General features: G+C 42.3%; 1 protein-coding gene across 1 annotated transcript; it reads right to left on the reverse strand.

Moving 5' to 3' along the window:
• Window positions 1-4,554: 4,554 nt before the first annotated feature.
• Window positions 4,555-13,518, reverse strand: MPC1 (mitochondrial pyruvate carrier 1). Its single transcript, XM_040554037.1, has 5 exons — window positions 13,392-13,518; window positions 9,404-9,407; window positions 7,030-7,126; window positions 6,235-6,367; window positions 4,555-5,513 (listed from the first exon to the last, which is right to left on the reverse strand). Exons 1-5 carry the CDS (start codon window positions 13,460-13,462, stop codon window positions 5,495-5,497), a joined length of 324 nt encoding a protein of 107 aa, XP_040409971.1. The 5' UTR covers window positions 13,463-13,518; the 3' UTR covers window positions 4,555-5,494.
• Window positions 13,519-17,403: the final 3,885 nt, after the last annotated feature.

Below are 17,403 nucleotides of genomic sequence, written 5' to 3' on the forward strand. Positions count from 1 at the left end.
CAACAAGCATGCCATAAAACTATTTCAACCACCCTATAAATCAACACCAGTAAAGCAAGTCACAGCATGGTTCCGCCTTGGATAAGTTAGGGGTTAAATTCTTTCAAAATTATTAAATTCCTTCAAAATTATAAGTGGCTTGCTTTGTATCATGCGTTTCTCCACAGATGGCCAAATAGAGCCGTCATATAATTGCTTGCAAGTGCTGCTGTAATTGGCATTGCTTTCACTTGCACCAAGGGCTGACTCCGTGCCACTTATCCCCGTGCAATAGTTTCACTTAATGAGAACGACATGACCAAGATTTCAGACTAAATGAAGAGGCTGAAAAGTCTTAGGCTTGTTGCCATAGTTACCTGAAATCTGCTGTTAGAAAAGGTAAGAACAAAGAGAGAAAGAGAAGAAGTAGCATAAGAAGAGACCAATATCACGGGCAGGGTTAGGCCATGTGATAAGGGGCAGGCAATGATGAAGGAGCACAGCCTCAGTGACGGCACTCAGGGCGAGCTCTCCAGGCAGCCTGTGTTTCTGCATCATTTGCTGTTGGGTCAGTGCTACAGACAGCAAAAGCAGAAAGGGATTGCATGGAGAGAGGCAGACCTCCACAATTTTAATAAAGTTGCCTCAACTTAGGACAGAAGACTGCTTTTATTTCACTTTACAAAGATAGTGAAGCTTGCAGCAATGTCTTACTCTAACAAAATAAGCTTTTTAGCCTAAGATGACTGCAGAAATACATTCTATAGAAGCAGAACTGCAGATATATCACATTATCTAGTTATTGATATTCCCCAAATGCAGATGGGACCAAAGTGTCTTGTGAGACACAGGCTGAAGACCTAAAAGAGTAACTGTATGTTTGAACCTTTCATATATTATCACTTTATATTGTTGGTAGCTTGTCACATTAGCATAAAGAGACAGTTTTATTCATAGAGGATTTTGTGCTAAGCCTACCAGTGAACATATCACTTACTATTCTCTTATCTTTTTATTCCTGCTCTTTACTCCTTTCACTTTTTTTTTTTTATAACTGGCATGTAAAGCTATGTCAGCATAATATAGGCTTGCCTACAATAGAAACATCCACAGCTGAAATAGACACATCTGATGCCCTATGGAGACCATAAAACAGCTTATATCAGGATTCATGGAGAGAGCTCAGGGAAAGCATTGCAGTAGCTGGAAGGCTTCTCTGTCGCAATCCAGCATTGCATTTTCTAAACACAATTTCAAAACCTGTCTCTGCCCCAAGGAGTTAACTCTCCTGTAACCTTGCTAAGATTTTTCTCTGTTCCTTTCCCCCCAGTTCTCTACAGTGCTGTCCTTGCCCAGATTGCACCATTGTGCTTTGTATGGAGAACAAAAGATAACCCACAATGCCATGGAGAACTACATTTTACTAGGAATCTGTTTTCTCTGAGAGCTGGCAGGCTGTATCAGCAGAAGTCTGGCTAAAGGGGAGTTTCTGCTTGGTTTTCGAGTAGGGAGAACTCACTTATTCAAACAGAAGCCAGAGAAGCAAAGTGGAAAAAAAGAATGTACTGAATACAGCAGCATTAGCTGAAATGATTATATAGCTTGTAGCATTTGGGGGAGGTTGAACAAAATTCACTACAAGTAGCTGTTATTACCGTCATTAAAGAAAACTTGCAGGTAATTTCTTCTCTTCAAAGCCCACAATTATGGTTATTGCTTTTTTTTGATCATTTATTACTGTGCTACCAAATGACCTCCACATTTGAATCACAAATCAGCAAGCTTCCAGAGCAAGGACATTTAATCTTGCAACTGCAGAAGAGACCATGAGCTATTTTAATTCCATGGCAAGCTCTTAGTCAGCCTCCCTTGGAAAAAGAGGGTCAAGAGATCTCAAGCTCAGACTGGGAGGCGAGGGGGCACAGAGACCGAGAACTTCACTGAAGCTGCCGCCCACCCAAATTCCCAAGGGTGCCACATTCCTTAGCAGCAGTCTAGCAGCACTGCTCAGAAAGGTGACAAATTCTCTCCTGTCTGAAAAGATGAAAGGAGGCAGCAGCTGAGGCTGTAGCGAGATGGGAAAGGCCACGAGGCTTCTGGTTGTGCTACAGTGGAGCAGGAGACTCAGGGAAGCGCAAGGATTAGTGCAGCATGGGTTTCTAGTGGCAGGACATATCCCACTGTTGAAAAGTTACTTGGATTAAAGCAAGCTGTGAAATTAAAACCATTAAAACCAAACAGTTATTTCAGAATAATAGCAGGTAGAGACAAGCTCTATAATCCTATAAATCAAATGCAAATACTGAGCACTAGCTCTGGATTACTGCTAAATTGGCATAGTCCCATTCTTTTATGCAACACTGCCTGAGTGAAAAAAGGAAGCCCTTATCTCCATTAAGATATTCAGGTTTCATAATGTAAAAACCTCCAGAATCTCTCTAAAACATTCTGTTTATTTTGGGTTACTCCAGAACACCATCCTTGAAATGCTCACATACCAATGTGGCACAGTATTCTGCACTAGGGGAGCAGGACAGATTAACTGTACAGTTATTTATTGCAATAATTCCTCCCTTCTACCCATTATACCTTACCCTTCCCTCCTGCCCCATACACGCTGCCAAGCACCATTGTTTAAACAAAGAAATGGCAGGTAAACAGCTTGATAATGCTCTGAAAGAAGGACATGGGCCACTCCACCCATATAAACTATTTTAGCACTAGGTAGACTGACAGGCTATGTAACACCCACCCCAGCAGAGTCCCCCATCCCAGACTGGGCCCTGTCTCTTCAAGTCCCAAGAAGGATCGAGATGACTACACACAGGAGGCTTCCTAAATAAAATCAGACTAGGATACATCGCAATTTGAACTGATCAAAATGGTTGCTGAACATTCGAAGTGTCGCAGTCAATTGAAGGTTGTTTTTTCTTTGCCCAGAATACTACTGATTCTGGATTATAAATTAGAAAAAGCTGGAAGGCAGATGCCTCCCTCAAACACCTGGAACAACACAGGCATTCAGAGCACAATTCAAACTGGCTGTTGGTCTATGAGATCAAGCTGTGACAGAAGACCAAGGAAATAGTTGACAAGATTTATGGAAAAAGATCACACATTAAAAGACCACCTACAGCTTTCTAACACCTGAAGGAGATGCATGTTGAAGAGCTCATCTGCTTTTTGTCAGCTGCACCAATTGGTCAAACAGTAAAGGCTACTTCTCTACACAACCTACAATTGATCTGCCTCAGCATTTCTACCACTTGCTGATCAACACCTGTTGAACAAGCTATTTCACTCTTTTAAATGCAGCCCTCATGAAGTCATTACAGCACACTCACACAGCCAAGGCTTTCTGCATTTGATCTCACTTGTGTAAGCGGAACTGACCCACGTTTAACCACAAAAGAGTTAATTATCCAAGTTTACAAGCTCCTTGCTCTTTCCTAACCCAAGCCTCCTGAGAATATCAAGTTGCAGCAGTCACAGCCCAGCACTTTCAGCAGCCCACAAGTGCTGCTCCAGCTGTTCAGACTTGTGCATCAGGACATCAGCAGTATCAGCATTACCTGCTGCTGAGACCCTGTGTTGCCTGGGAGGGGGTGGATTCTGCTGTGAATAGCCTCTGTCCTGACACCCCAAATCTTCTGTTACCTGAAAGGAACTGTGGAGCCAGCATAATGCATCTCAATATTCCATTCTAACCCCCCCCAAAAAAAAACAGAAGGGCTAACACCCATTTATTTATTAATATTAGTGCACTCATTTTGTCAAAAACCACAAAACTCATCCTTCTTCCAAGGTCTCTACCTTACAAGCTACAAATGTAAAGGCCTTGCCTGCACCATAGCCACATCTGAAACAGCACAAGAAAAGCCTGGAATAAGCCTGGATCATATCACTGCAGAAGGCTTTTTGGGTTGTTCAAGCTTGATTTCCCCTTTGTGAAGCCGTAACTACAGAACCCTTCACCTTCTTATCCTTCATATATAAGATCAGTTTCCAGGACGACTTTCTCCATCACCTTCACAGTACTGAGATAAGGCCAATTAGTCTGTAGTTCCCTAGATCCTCCTTAAAATATAAGAGCTCTACTCACTCTCTTTCAGTCTCCAGAAACCTCTTCTAGGCACCAGGAAGATTCAGAGATAATCAAGTGGCCATGTAATGACATCAGCCAGCTCTCTCAGCACTCATGTATGCAACCCATCAGGCCCCACGGACTTATGTACATCTGGTTTCAATGCTCCCTAATCTGACCCTCCTCCTTGGGGAGGTGTGTGCATGTCTTCCTTGTTTGAAGCTCCCTCCTATCTTAGTGGCCTAGGATCTGATGGCCAGTTTTACTCATAAACAGTGAGACACTGGAAAAGAAAAGGAAAAAAGTTAAGTTTTAGGATTCAGAGGACATTTGCCTGAACTCATCACATAAAAAGGATAATACCATTTATTTCGCCAGTCTGTTTTTGCTTCATGCCATTACAGTAATATACCTCTTCATACTAAACTTTCACTTTGGATCTGGCATCACAGTATGATAAACAGAACTTTTCAAAATCTTGAGATGGTTTATTGCCATTTGGAATATGTTTTATTGTTCAAAAACTGCATCAAGATAAAATCTATCATGTACATTCTTTGTCATCTATAACTTTAACATCAATGTAACATTCAGGCAAGTCATGCATGAAAAAATCACTCTTCCAATGACATCAAAAAACTACTGAAAGGCACCTTGTGTCCTTCAGATCTTGGAATCCAAACAAGTTAAGTTTTTGCCTGAACAAGGATTACATACATCTAGAACTCAAACAATAGGAAAAAAAATCCATTTAGAACTTCTTGATAAGTAGTATCAGACTTTGTTTCTTTCCTTCATTCAGTGCTATGCTTTTGCTTTTCCACATCTTCATTAAATAATGTGCGACTTAAAAATTGTGTTACTGATGTCTCTACTGAGACAAGGCATGCAATAAAGGAAGAGGGAAAGCTGGTCGCTTCCAGGCTGCCTGTCTACCCATTTGTTCTTGTAGATTAGCAAGCCATTGCTTAAGTTTAAAAAAAGAGAATAGGAATGAACGCACCTAAGTTAAATGGCTTTTAAGAATATGTTTACATAGAACAATACCACCTACAGTTCTGTTGTACTGACCTCTGTTCATAGTAATTTGAAAACAAGTTGTCAAACCATCATGGGCCATTTATTTTTGCAGACTTAAAGTTGGTTTTAAATATTGTTGGTTATTTAGGTGACTAACGCTTTACTAGAAGGGTAGTTAAGGACCTGTACGGCAGCAACACATTAAATGCAATGGTTCCCATTGCTGTGTAGTACTTTTTTTTTTTTAAAAGGCAAGCTGAAAAATTAATAGAAGGATCCTTGATGGGGTCATTCACAACAGGTGTTTTGGTTTTATCCCCATTGTAATTGTCACAGCAACTGTAGATGGCACATCTTCCTTGGTTGTAATTCAGGATGAGCATATTCCCTGGCTTATTTCAAGTGAGATATTTAGTTCTTTTTCTCCATCCTGCCAAGAGAAGAACACGTTTTATAACAGTGAATACTGGATTTCATTCCTTGAGTTCTACTGTGCATCCAGGTTTTTGCTCACACCTGAAGGACACCTGGCCAGTTATTTATGCAAAGGCAGGTCCACTTACAGTTTTGTCAAGTCTTCTTTGAATTTACAGTTCAGGAGGCTTCATCCTCTTATTGCTCTGCATAGATTACTTGGAGCAGAATAGAAAAGCCACAACGCTGACTCATCCAGATTGCCTGGGGGCAGTGGCTGCCCCACTAGCTAGAAACTGAAGGTGTGAGACATGCAGTCTGAACCCCAGTTACACAGACCTATCAGACCTATCCCATATAGGTAAGACCAGTCAGCTTAATTTGTTCTTGATTCGTCTTTCAGACATACAAACCCTTGTTTCATGGAAGCCTCCATTTCAGGAGTTACTGAGCTGGACACATGTAGATTAATCAAAATAATACACAAGCAAAGTCAAAAATAGCTAGCAGCTGCTGAAAGACATCCATGACCGTAAGGGTCCAGCCTTTTCTGTGTGGACCTTTCCAAAGCTCCACAGGAGGTACAAGGCAACAAGTCACATTTCAACTTATCTCAACATTGTTCTTCACTACTTTTTGCAAACTTAAGAATTCCAGAAGCCACCTCAGTTACACGTCACTGAAAGAACACCAAGAGCCAACGGTTTGTGGCTTCCCATTTTTAAAGTTGAACTTGCCTGTATTTGATCAGTCGTCCTCCTTGAATAAGTTGTGCAACTTCATTAGTCAAGTGGCATGCAAAGAGAAGCCAGTTCCTTGGCTGCACTTTGTAGGCAAATCTCATGAAAGTCAAGGAGTAACAACACAGTGCTGCAAAGTAACAGATATCAGTGATTATTTTTAAATACCTGCATTTTGTTGAGAAATCATTTTCACACCAGCAGAAAGCTTCTTATTGGCATTTGAATTTTCCAGTTGTTTATACAAATTTGTCCACTTTAAGGATCCAATGCAGAAAAATGCACAACAACGCTCATTTTGCTATAGAAATTGTTGAGCTGCAGCCTTCCACAAAACAAGCTTGCTTTCCCTCAGTTTCTCATGAGGGAACTGAAACCTTTTTAGGTTATTACCTAAGCTATCTCAGCCAGAAAATAAAAGGAGTCCTGTTAATCCTAATGAGACATGGCAACACTTATCCTGACAATTTCTAGGACAGTGTTTTTAAAATAATTTTAATACAGTTCTTACTGGAAAAGTTCTAAAAATGGACTTGAAGAGAAGTCCCCCCCCACCCCGAAACAATGAACAATCAGAAGCATAAAGCTTTGTTACCAGCTTTCCAAGAACGCACAAAACAGCTTTAATCTACCTTCCTACCGGAAGTGGCCTTTAAAACTATATTGCAAGATACTTAATAGTTATAACTGCTTCAATCACCAATTCATAAGCAATTAGTAATACGCTGCTGCTTGAAGTATGGAATCTGTGCTCTGTAGTCAGCTTACTGACAAGAAGTTCCCAGTACTTACCAAATGTCATTCGGCCACTGATGATTTCTGGAGATTTCTTCATGTCATTAATAGCAGCAACAGGAAGTCCCCAATTGGCTACTGGCCCCCAAAAGTGCTGTAAAGGAGGGAAAAGGAAAATGAAGTTGGACAAAACCAGAAACATCCAGCAGCATACCTACAGCTCTCCTTAGCCACACAAATCTTTGGACAATGGGGTTCAAGGTAAGATTTCAAGTTAAGACATACAGCTTTTGAACCCTTGTTTTAACAGAATCTAGTCTTCATGAAAGAAGCAGAAGAAATCCACTCCCAATCTTCTTGCAAACTGGAGAAAAGCTACTCTAAGACTGCTGAAATGCAGTTCTGTGTAATTCTCCTCAGACATCAATAAGCGGTCTCATTGGTTTAGCCCTACAGCAATCTCAGTTTTACAGCTCACTTCTGTGCAGAATATTAGCGTTCATCTCTCAAGTTGGAGTCTTCAAAAACATAAGAACACAAGAAATAGCTGAAGAACAAGAACTGCTTTCATGTTATGCTGAGAATCAAGAAATACTCAGCAAGTACCTTCAACTGCTTACACCATCTCTTTCAGAGAGCAAGGCCATGAAATTAAGCTAGATTACAGCTTCATCTGCAACTACTGAAACAACCTGGTGACAACCTAAAGGTCAGTGACTAGCTTAAGATTAGAACAGTTACATGCAGGTATGTTCACATGAAGACAAACAATCAAGTCAGAAGTCAGTTAGAAAACTGACAAGAGATCAAATTGTACTGGCTAAATGACTCCAAACTGAGAAAGACTGTGTCAATTTAATTTCTACTATTTTGAGGAATAACAAGGCTTTAGCAGACTTCTTTCTGCAGAAGATGCACATAGTACTCCCATCAGTTTCTTTTCCCATAGGAAACTAAGGATGTTCAAAACTGATTTGGGCCAGATATGACAGAGACGCACCTTGCAATAAAAGCTTTGCAGATACACACTATGCCCAATCTTTTGTCTCTTTCCCTAACAGTAAGAATTTGGTAAGATTTTTTTTTAAACTATATCTCTACTGATAGGAAGAGCGACACCTGCAGCAGTAAAGCCTCTTGAGGCTAGCAGAGAGAACATGGCATAACAGGGAATAGTTACATGGTTACACAGTATTTACACGTTACAGCTATGTTTAGATAGTGTAAAGAAGCGTACCTATAACACACAAAGTATTTGTTGCAACAGAACGAGAATATTCACAGAAAAAGTCAACAGCATGCAGGACGTTTATTTAGATGCCTTAATGCAACTATTTAAATAGTTTAACTGACAGTAAGAAGGCCAGCAACAGTCATCCAATCACATAACCATGATTTGCTCAGTAAAATAATCTAGGACAACTTGTGTTTGCATCACCACGCTAAAGCAGACTGCAAAAAGGTTCCTGGTGAGGCAGCACACACCTCTGAACTCTTTATTGACATGTTAGGAGTAATTTACACCATTTCAGTTTCAGAAAGCAAGTCTTCATGGCTTTAACCCTGACATTTCTGGCATTGTCAAAACTGTAATTGTTTATAAGTCTATTTTGGAAGTTAAGTAAAAATGCCAAGTTGGCCCAATTTAATTGCTATTAGAGCACGGACAAATAGCACACACTATGCTATGGACTGCCTCAAGCTTCAGTAATGCAAACTGAAGAACCAGCAGTTCTGATTTCTGGTGCTCTAACAGTAACACTCCTCTGCCAACTAGGAAAGTAGACACGAAGCCCTTCCCTGGAGACAGTTATCCAGCTCTAAGTACCTGCAGGCAGGCAGCCCTTTGAAGTCCCCATACACAAGAATTAAACTACACTTATACTGTTTGTCTGGCTTGCAGCAATGAGCAAGCCTTCCGTAAAATTGTGATTATTGCTATTAAGAGTCTACCATAACAGTATGATTCACAGCCTAACAGGCCTAAAATATCAACTCCCAGTTTCAGGAGCAAACCGAAGAGTTAAAGAAAAAGTCTGCAGGTAGAGTTATGTGGTACCATTTATTATCTTGAGTAAAGCTAGTTAAAAATAAAATCAAGCAAGGTAATTCAGTTAGGTTACCACTGTATTGCCAGTATTGTTGCTATATAAAAGAGTTGCTCTGGATTGATTTGATCTCTTTAGCAAAGGATATAGAAAAAAAAAGTCTGATTTTCTAGTGATTACTTTAGGAGACAGCCTGAAAGAGCTAATGGTTGGTCACATTAACCTCAGACTTGCAAATAAGTATCACTAGTACATCACTCCTGGAGGTCAGCAGTATGCTTTTCAGATGCAGACAAGTTTACTACAGTGCTGGGAGGAAAAAGAATTACAAGTTACTGGAGCCAGGCAGGAAATGAGAACACAAGTCCCCTCCCCTTCCTTACCGTGCTGTTCAAGTGGGCCATCGTTGTTTGTCATTCAAAGAGCACATGGAAGACAAAAAGAAATATTAGTTTCCTTCATAATCCACACAGAAAGAAGTTTACCACAAATAAAGAGAAGACAGCATATTTCTCTGGCATTAACCTACATTAATGTAACTGTACTGAAAAGTCCATTTCCTTCAAGAACTGTTACTGTGACAAGTGTTTGCTGCTCAAGTATCTTTTCCTAGTGAGACAATCCTCATTATGGTCTGTGGAAGACTTTCCTGCCCTGTAGACCTCAAAGCATCCAAGTTCCCACCCTAAGCTAGTTTCAAAACATGCCAAATGCTAAAGTCTTGCTTATTTGCCTAGGACAAAGCTGAATAACAACAGTTTCTCTGTGAAGGTTTTTGAAGAAGCTGCTTTGAATTCTTTGTATACCTACATTTAAGTAGGTCAAACAAAACACTGCCAGACATCTTACTAAGTCACTAAGTTCAGGCCAACTGTGGCTGGATTGAGTTATAGGACATTTTCCATGACCTAACATGCTACTTAAATGAACTCCATAACTGGTGTGTAAGTGATCATATAGTTACTAGATAATTTAGGTAATAACTTAGTAATCTATGCATAAGTGCTAGACTACAGTTAATACTTAAGATTGCTTGCTACTATATCTTTCAAAATGCTTTGGAACTTTTAAGCATTTTCTTCCTTCTATCCTGATAGGGTTCAGCTCTGAATTATGACAACAGAAACAGGCTATTAATAGAAATCCCACTGCTGACTGATTACTGCTCCTGTCCTTCTGCAGGAATAGCAGAACACTTGCTAATGGGCACTTCCATCGCACTGGCTTCAGTGTTCACTTACCAAATGCCCAGAGTAAGCGAACAGTCAGGTCTACTCCAGGAGTCGAGCTGGCTGTGCACTTCAGTGCATCTTTGTTACAAGCAGCGTCTGATTCAAGAGGTTTTGTGGTTTGTCCTTGACTACTCTAACCACTGGTTCTTTTGTTTCTGTATTAACTGATCTTCAACAATAATTGAGGTTTTCAGAGGACAAGTGCACTTTTCACCTTTTTCACAAAACCTGAGCCAAACAAGTTCAAATGCAGCTCTTAGCACAGTGCTTCTGTGCCAACAGAAGGCACCCTCCATTTTTCAAGGGGAAGCTGTTTTCATGTAAATGGGAGCCTAAAATAGAATCACACAGCTGGCTGCTAGCAGGGTGGCCAACTCTGGCTAAGGTCTTGAAACCATCCCCTTGCTCACGTGAAACCACAACAGTTACTGTAGTCCCTGAGCAGGGCAGATCAAGGTCATTTAGCTCTTCAGAAGCAGACATCCACCCCCAAAGCTCTGCAGGTAATACACTGCATTTGTTGCATCTGAAACCAGGATACCACAGCACAGGCATCTGTTCCTGCAGAGATGCCATTCCAAATTAGCAGTTTCCAAGAACTACATTCAATCCCCTCACAAAGGGTACATTTTGTCCACAGTTCTAGGAACACCACTGTTGGATTTACTCACTGAGCAACTACACTTCCTGTGCAAGCATCCAGACATCACTGGAGGAACCAACATCTGGTCAATACTTGATATTGCTACTATAGGCCATACCAAAACAGTTACATTGTGGAAGATGTATTTTCCACAAATTTGTGCACATCTTCCTCATACTGTCACATTAATAGGCAAGAGACAATTCTGCAGATGCTGCCACCCCCCAGGCAGAAAGGGTACTACTCCTCTGCAAGAGAGGCAGATCGTTCAGTTCTCAGAGCACACAAAACCATGAGAGCAAGCCCTGTGCCCTTCAATTTCTAGAACAAAACTGTAGGGTTTTTTTTTTTTTTTTTAAGATAGCATCCTTATGTTTAAAAGTTTACTAGTGAGAAGAACTGAAGATCATCTAATTCAAGTTATACTACTAATGTTAACTGAAATATAGTTTAGGAGTTGTCTAAGACTTTGTTTAAGTCAACATAAGGGCTCATGCTTCACAAAGAATGAACCATCTCTCTATTTCAAAGCCATCTATGTTCAGTCACTCTATTTATATTATTGCTGAGTTATCAGGAAGACATTTCAGAGGTGCCCCAAAAGATGTAGCCTCCATGCTTGCTTTTCTTTCAGTAGAAAACTTTAGGATTCCTTGGGATTCATTGTTGCTAATGCAATTTAGGCTTCTGCCATGAGAAGATCCCAGAGCTTGCCCATAGTGGCCTGTAGGTCCTTTTACTTCAGAGAGGGAAGAAAGCTGTTTTACTGAACATTTTCTAGAAGACATCACCGTAAACCATTAGGATAGGAAACAGAGGACTCAGTTGCCTACTATTAGCAGCTTCGATTATACAGCTTTAGTGATAGCTGACCTTTTTTTAGGATCTTCAGAAAAATGCAACTTCAAGTTCATAGTATAGAGCGCTATCAGGCCTTCATATGCTAATCAGTTAGTCTGAAGTTAACATTGCTGCTGCATTTTACAAGAAGCAGCAAGAGAAGCTGTACCTACAGCTTACATTCTTACCATGTTTACTTTAAAAGCATAAAGGCAGTTAGGCATACTATAGTTAGATGATTTACAGTCATTCAAATCCCTATTAAACACCACTTCAGAGAAGTCAGAATTGAAACTGGCAGAGCACTTAATAATTAACGACAGCTTTAAAAGCAATTTATCTTGTTTCCTTGAGCAAGATCCAGAAGGCAGCTGATGACATAACACAACACTGGTGCCAGATGTAACCACCTGAGAAAAGCAGCACGCCTTCATTACACTGGCTTTCATGATTTCCAGTGACAAAGCTGAAACTGAAGCCGCTTATCCTGATAGATGTCTGTAAGAGTTGACTGCCACAAGCCATAAGTGTCACACCAAGCACTGCCACACTGAATTCCACTGCTTTGGGTAACTGCAGTTATTCTATCTAGGGTCAAGCAGTTGAGCACAGCACAGGTGTTGCAAGCAGTAACTCCAGTCATCTCTTCCAACAAGTGTGTTACACATTTCAAAGCCTTGCTTTACTGTAGCGATTAGATGCTGTTTTCTAGAACATATATCATAGTCTGGTAGCTTTGAGGAAACCCTTGCTCTGAGAGAGACAAGAAGAGAATTTTCTTCGGGACAGAAAGAGTGCTGCAGGCTGGTGAAGCAAGGGCTTTCAGGAAGGAATGCAAAGAGACACAGCTCCTAAATATACACAGCTCCTAAATATACACATTGCATTTCTGTTACAGCAGAGACTACAGTCCTTTGTTGACAGCTACCTAAATTTTAGCCTCAGCAAAGGGCACAATCAAGAACTCACACTTGGCTCCTAGAAAGCAAGGAAACAATGCTGAAAGGCTGCAGTGGATGGCGTAACTGACTTAGGCCCTTCATGACATACTGAGTAACCAAAGTACAAATCAAGCATGTATCTTTGTACACCAGGTAGAACCCATCGCACAAAGCAAGAACTCCAAGGAATGCTTTTTTGCAATACAGCCTTAGCTTATTTCAGGACTAGAACAAAATACAGCTCATTTTTTCCCACTGCCTTTAAGCCTTTGGTAATGAAAGAGATACCTCCAGCTGTTAACCTTGGTGGCACTAGGAAGCAATCACCCCTGCCAGCATTGGTTTGTTTCTTTACTTAGGGTGCAGGCTTTTGTTTTACCATGAATCCACACGAGCTCTTGAACACCTGACTAAACGCTAATGTTATGAAGCTTACCCAGGCCCTCAGAAGGCAGGCACACACGCAGCAGCCCGCTCTGACCTTCACCTCGCCTCAGGGCCGCCCCTCCCCTCTCCCAGGCGGGCCACCCCGGCGCTATTCACCCCCCACCACCCCACAAGCTCCGAGCTTTTACCCTGCGGGTTTACCCCGCGGGCAGCGGCCCGTCACACGACACCCCCCCCCCCCGGGCTACCCCGCCATCCCCGTCCAGTTGGGCCCACCGCCTCCCGCCGGCCCACAGCGCGGTGCCGGCGGTCCCCTGCCCGCTCCCACCTCATCAGGTAGTCGCGGAACTCCTTGCTGCGCAGGTACTCCGCGGCCTTGCGGCCCAGCGCCCCCGCCATGGCGGCACCGCCGGCCGGCAGCGCCCGCACCCGCCGCTCCCGCCGCCCGCCCCCGCCGCCCGCTTTATGGCCTCGCGCGCACCGCCCCCGCCTCCCCGCCCGCCGATCTCGCTCCTCATTGGCTGAAGGCTCGAGGCCCCGCCCCCTCCTGAGGTGAGGCCCCGCCCCCTCTTTGGCGTCCGTTGTGCCGGTTGGGCTGGGGGCGTGAGGCGGAGGTGGGGCGGGCGCCGCCATGACGGTGGCGGCGCCTCGTGAGGGGCGGAGGGGGCGCGGCCGGCACGGGCCGGTTTCCGTCCCTGCCGGGGCAGGGCCCTCGGACGCAAGCACTTTCTATTTCCCACCCGAGCAGAGGCTGCTTGTTTGGACTGGCAGATAAACTCTAACCCCGCTAATAGCGTCTCCATAAAGCTTGGGGCGGTCAAACAAATACCTGCGTGCGAGCGGCTCCGTTTATCTTCGCTTGCTGCGCTAGAGATAGTGAAATGGGTGTTTATCTGCTCCTACTGTTGGCCGAAGATTTGCAGCCTGGGTTTTACAGTCCGGAGCTGCGCTGAGTGCAGCCAGGGCCATGCCTGTTCTCTGCAGGAAGCCCTGGCGACCACTGCTGCTCTATTCCCTTCTGCTTCCCTCCTCTTCCTGGCAGGATCTTGGGGAAAAATAAAAAATAAAGGGAGTTCTTCCCCCTTCTCCCCTTCATTGCTTGCTTGGAGGGCAGCAGGTTTGAGGAAAGGCAGAGTCTGTGCACGTCCTCTCCTTTTTAGATACCCTTCACATGATACAACACCACACAGTCACTGCTGTGTGGGAAGAAAAGCTTTAATCCTCCTGATACACAGCGTTACACAATGCCAAGATGTAGCCCAACATATTTCCATAGCCTATTTAGGCTCCTCAGTTAGAAACAAGTGTGAATCAGAAAGGTCTCAAGGAATCATTTGTTTGAGTTGATCTGACTTGCGCTGAAACAGGAAGGGGCTGTGGAAATCAGTCCAGTGTGTGCAAACAGACCGTCACGTGCGGGGATTCCTCATATACTACAAAGCCTCTTTCAGTCAATAGTTTTTGAGCCACAATTTTAACTGAAACAAAGCCTAGTTCTTCTTTACTGAGAATACATGCACCTTTTTCTTGACTGTGTGTATAAAGAAGAAAAAAAATCTTCCATCTGCTTTGGAAGACTCTTTAGAGTTTCTCCCAAGAATACACAAGTTTTATCAGCCTTTTCTCACAGGCTTTTTAGTCTTGTATCATTTTCCTTACTCCATCTAGACTCTTACCTACATCTTTACATCTTTCTTAAGACAGTCCCAACGTGGTTTATAACGTTTCAGTCAAACCCTTCCAAGCAGTGCAGAGTCCTTCTCTAATTTTGAGTGTTTTCAATTTTGAGTGTTTTCACTTTGTTTTCAAAATAGTTAATGGAAAAATCATTAACTAGATATGTGCCAAGAATAAACCAGTCCCAAGTGACAGGCCCTACCAGTTAAACAACAAAAGCAGCAAGCAAGCAAGCAATGATTTGAAGTATGCTTTTGCTGCAGTTCTGTATGTGCTTATAGTGGTTTTATTTACATACTTTTTTTTTTTTTTTTTTTTTTTTTAGGTTTCTTGTGTCATATGGGACAGTGTTAAATGCCATTATCAGAGCTAGACCATTTGACTTGCAATTTACTGGATCGTTGTTGACCCCTTCTCTTCAGACACGTGGTCTTCTCCAGTGCCAGACTGTCTCATCCTCTCCATGAGCTGGGCAATGATCACTGATGATCTCAAGTTGTTTCTGCTAGGGCCTGGTGGCTCTCGGAGCGAATTTCATCAGGCCCTGTCATATATTTTTGTCTAAAATATATTTCAACCATTTTTTTTCTCCTTGTCTGAACAATCATTTTATCAAATTTTCACTCTTCATTTAGACCTACTTTGAGTTACTATTGTCATACTTTCACCTTTACTGTTTATGGGCTCTTTCTGCATTATTCAAAGGCTCTGCATTTTTCTTCATCTTCTTTTAATTTCTAATGCTTTTATCAAACATTTTTGCTCATCTTTTATGCCATTTGATAGCTGAAAGTGATTTCATGCCTTACCTTTTCTGATTCAGTTTTCTGCAGGCTTGGCACCATTTATTTATTTTCATCTATTCATATGTCCTTTTTTTCCTACCTATTGTATATTCCCTTTAGATTTTAAGGTCACGATGTTCTTCTGAATAAGCCAAGCCACTTACGTCTGGGGTTGGTTCCTATGTGTCTTCCAATCAGAATAGTAATTGTAGCTTTTTTGTTTTGTTTTGTTTTCAGGCAGATAGGTCCCCTGCAATCTTTTATCCCTTAGATTGTCCTTACAAAAGCCCTACCTGCCATTTTCTGGTATTTCTTCCTGGAATTCCCATTGCTTTCATTTATTTCTCTTTAACCTTGTACTTCTGACCTCTCCGAGGAGACCTCTCTGGAGTTTATTAGGCTGTTCAGTTATTCTTGTTTTCCCTCAGCCTTTGGCCAGGTCACTACTTTTTAACTCCCTTGTTGACTTTTGTTACTGGCCATCTTTACTTTAAACTCTTCCTCACTAGATTAGCAAGATGGTGCCCTTGAATTCCCTTCCTTGTTTTTAGCAGGTAGACTCTACAGTTGTCCAGCAGTTGTTCTACACAGGACATTCTCCAGAAAAGAGGAAATCAGAGGCTTTCTACAGATACTGTTTGTGCAGCTCATCATTTTCTTCCTGCCAGCACACATCTGCCCTCTCCTGAACTGCTGCCTGCAGCTGGTGGGATGGAAGAGAACAACCCTGGCTGCTTCAGCTTTGCTCGTGCAAATCTGAGGTGCTAGGACACCTAGCACTCACATTTTTGCATACAAGGACACATATAATGTAGTCAGGGCTGGGTAACCCTCAGTAATTTTTCAGATTTTGGCTCTGTGAGAAGTTGAGATGTTGGCTGATGGCTCTGTTTAGCAAATGGCCAATGGCATCTCCTTCAGAAGAGAGTTTCTGTGTCCCCAGATCTCCATTTTTGTGTGCATGGGTAGCAGGCACGAGCCTCCCAGCTGCAGGGAATCTATGGCTCTTCCTGTACTCTTCATCCCAGAACTGCGGGTCAGGAACTTGCACTTTTTGCTCTCAGCAGATGCAGAGCTAGCTACTGTGTAAGGGAGCCTACCAGTTTCCGCCTTTTAGGGCAGCTCTTTCTTCCTGTTGGCATGCCTTTGCAGGCACGTGCATGGTGGCATGACCTTGACAAGGAGAGCAGAATGTAATACCTGTCTGGCATTAAAAACAGCAAAGGAAGTCATCTTATGAACATCACAGAACTGAAGATGGTGAACTAATGATATTCAGTAATTATGTTTCTGGCATAAGACATGAAATCAGTCCTAAAGGAACTATCTGTTATAACTGTTATAAAACAGCCACAGGGAAAAGTGGTGGTGCTTTTTCCCAGCTGTGAAAAGAGTTGCAGGAACACGTAATTTGGAGTGCTGCGTGACAGACAAGGCAACAACACTTAAGCAAGCTGTTCGATAAATTGTGATTTCATGACAGAGGTAGGTATTTTTTCCCTGGTACTGTAGCCCCAAAGGTGTAGAAAGATATGAAGAAAACATGAATTGCTATCCCAGTCTTCTTAGACACTATCATGAAATATCAGTTCACTAAGGTGGACACAAATCAGTACCAAGTACTGAGCTCGCAGTAGGATCAAGTATCAAAATAAAAATGTTATATTTCCAGTTGAGAACCTGCAAAAAGACAATGACATAATATCTATAAAGTCACAACAAAAAGACAGACCCTCCGTTATAAAAGGCCAAAGGAACACTGTGATGTAGGAGTTATAATGGACCAGGTCAAGAAGTGAAGAGCAAAATAGATGCAAAGTGGATCTGGAAAAGAAGTTGGATTGCTGGGAAATAAGTTTTGGCAGATAAGCAAGTACA

The sequence above is a fragment of the Cygnus olor genome, chromosome 3 (genome assembly GCF_009769625.2).
Source record: "Cygnus olor isolate bCygOlo1 chromosome 3, bCygOlo1.pri.v2, whole genome shotgun sequence".
Lineage (NCBI taxonomy): Eukaryota > Metazoa > Chordata > Aves > Anseriformes > Anatidae > Cygnus > Cygnus olor.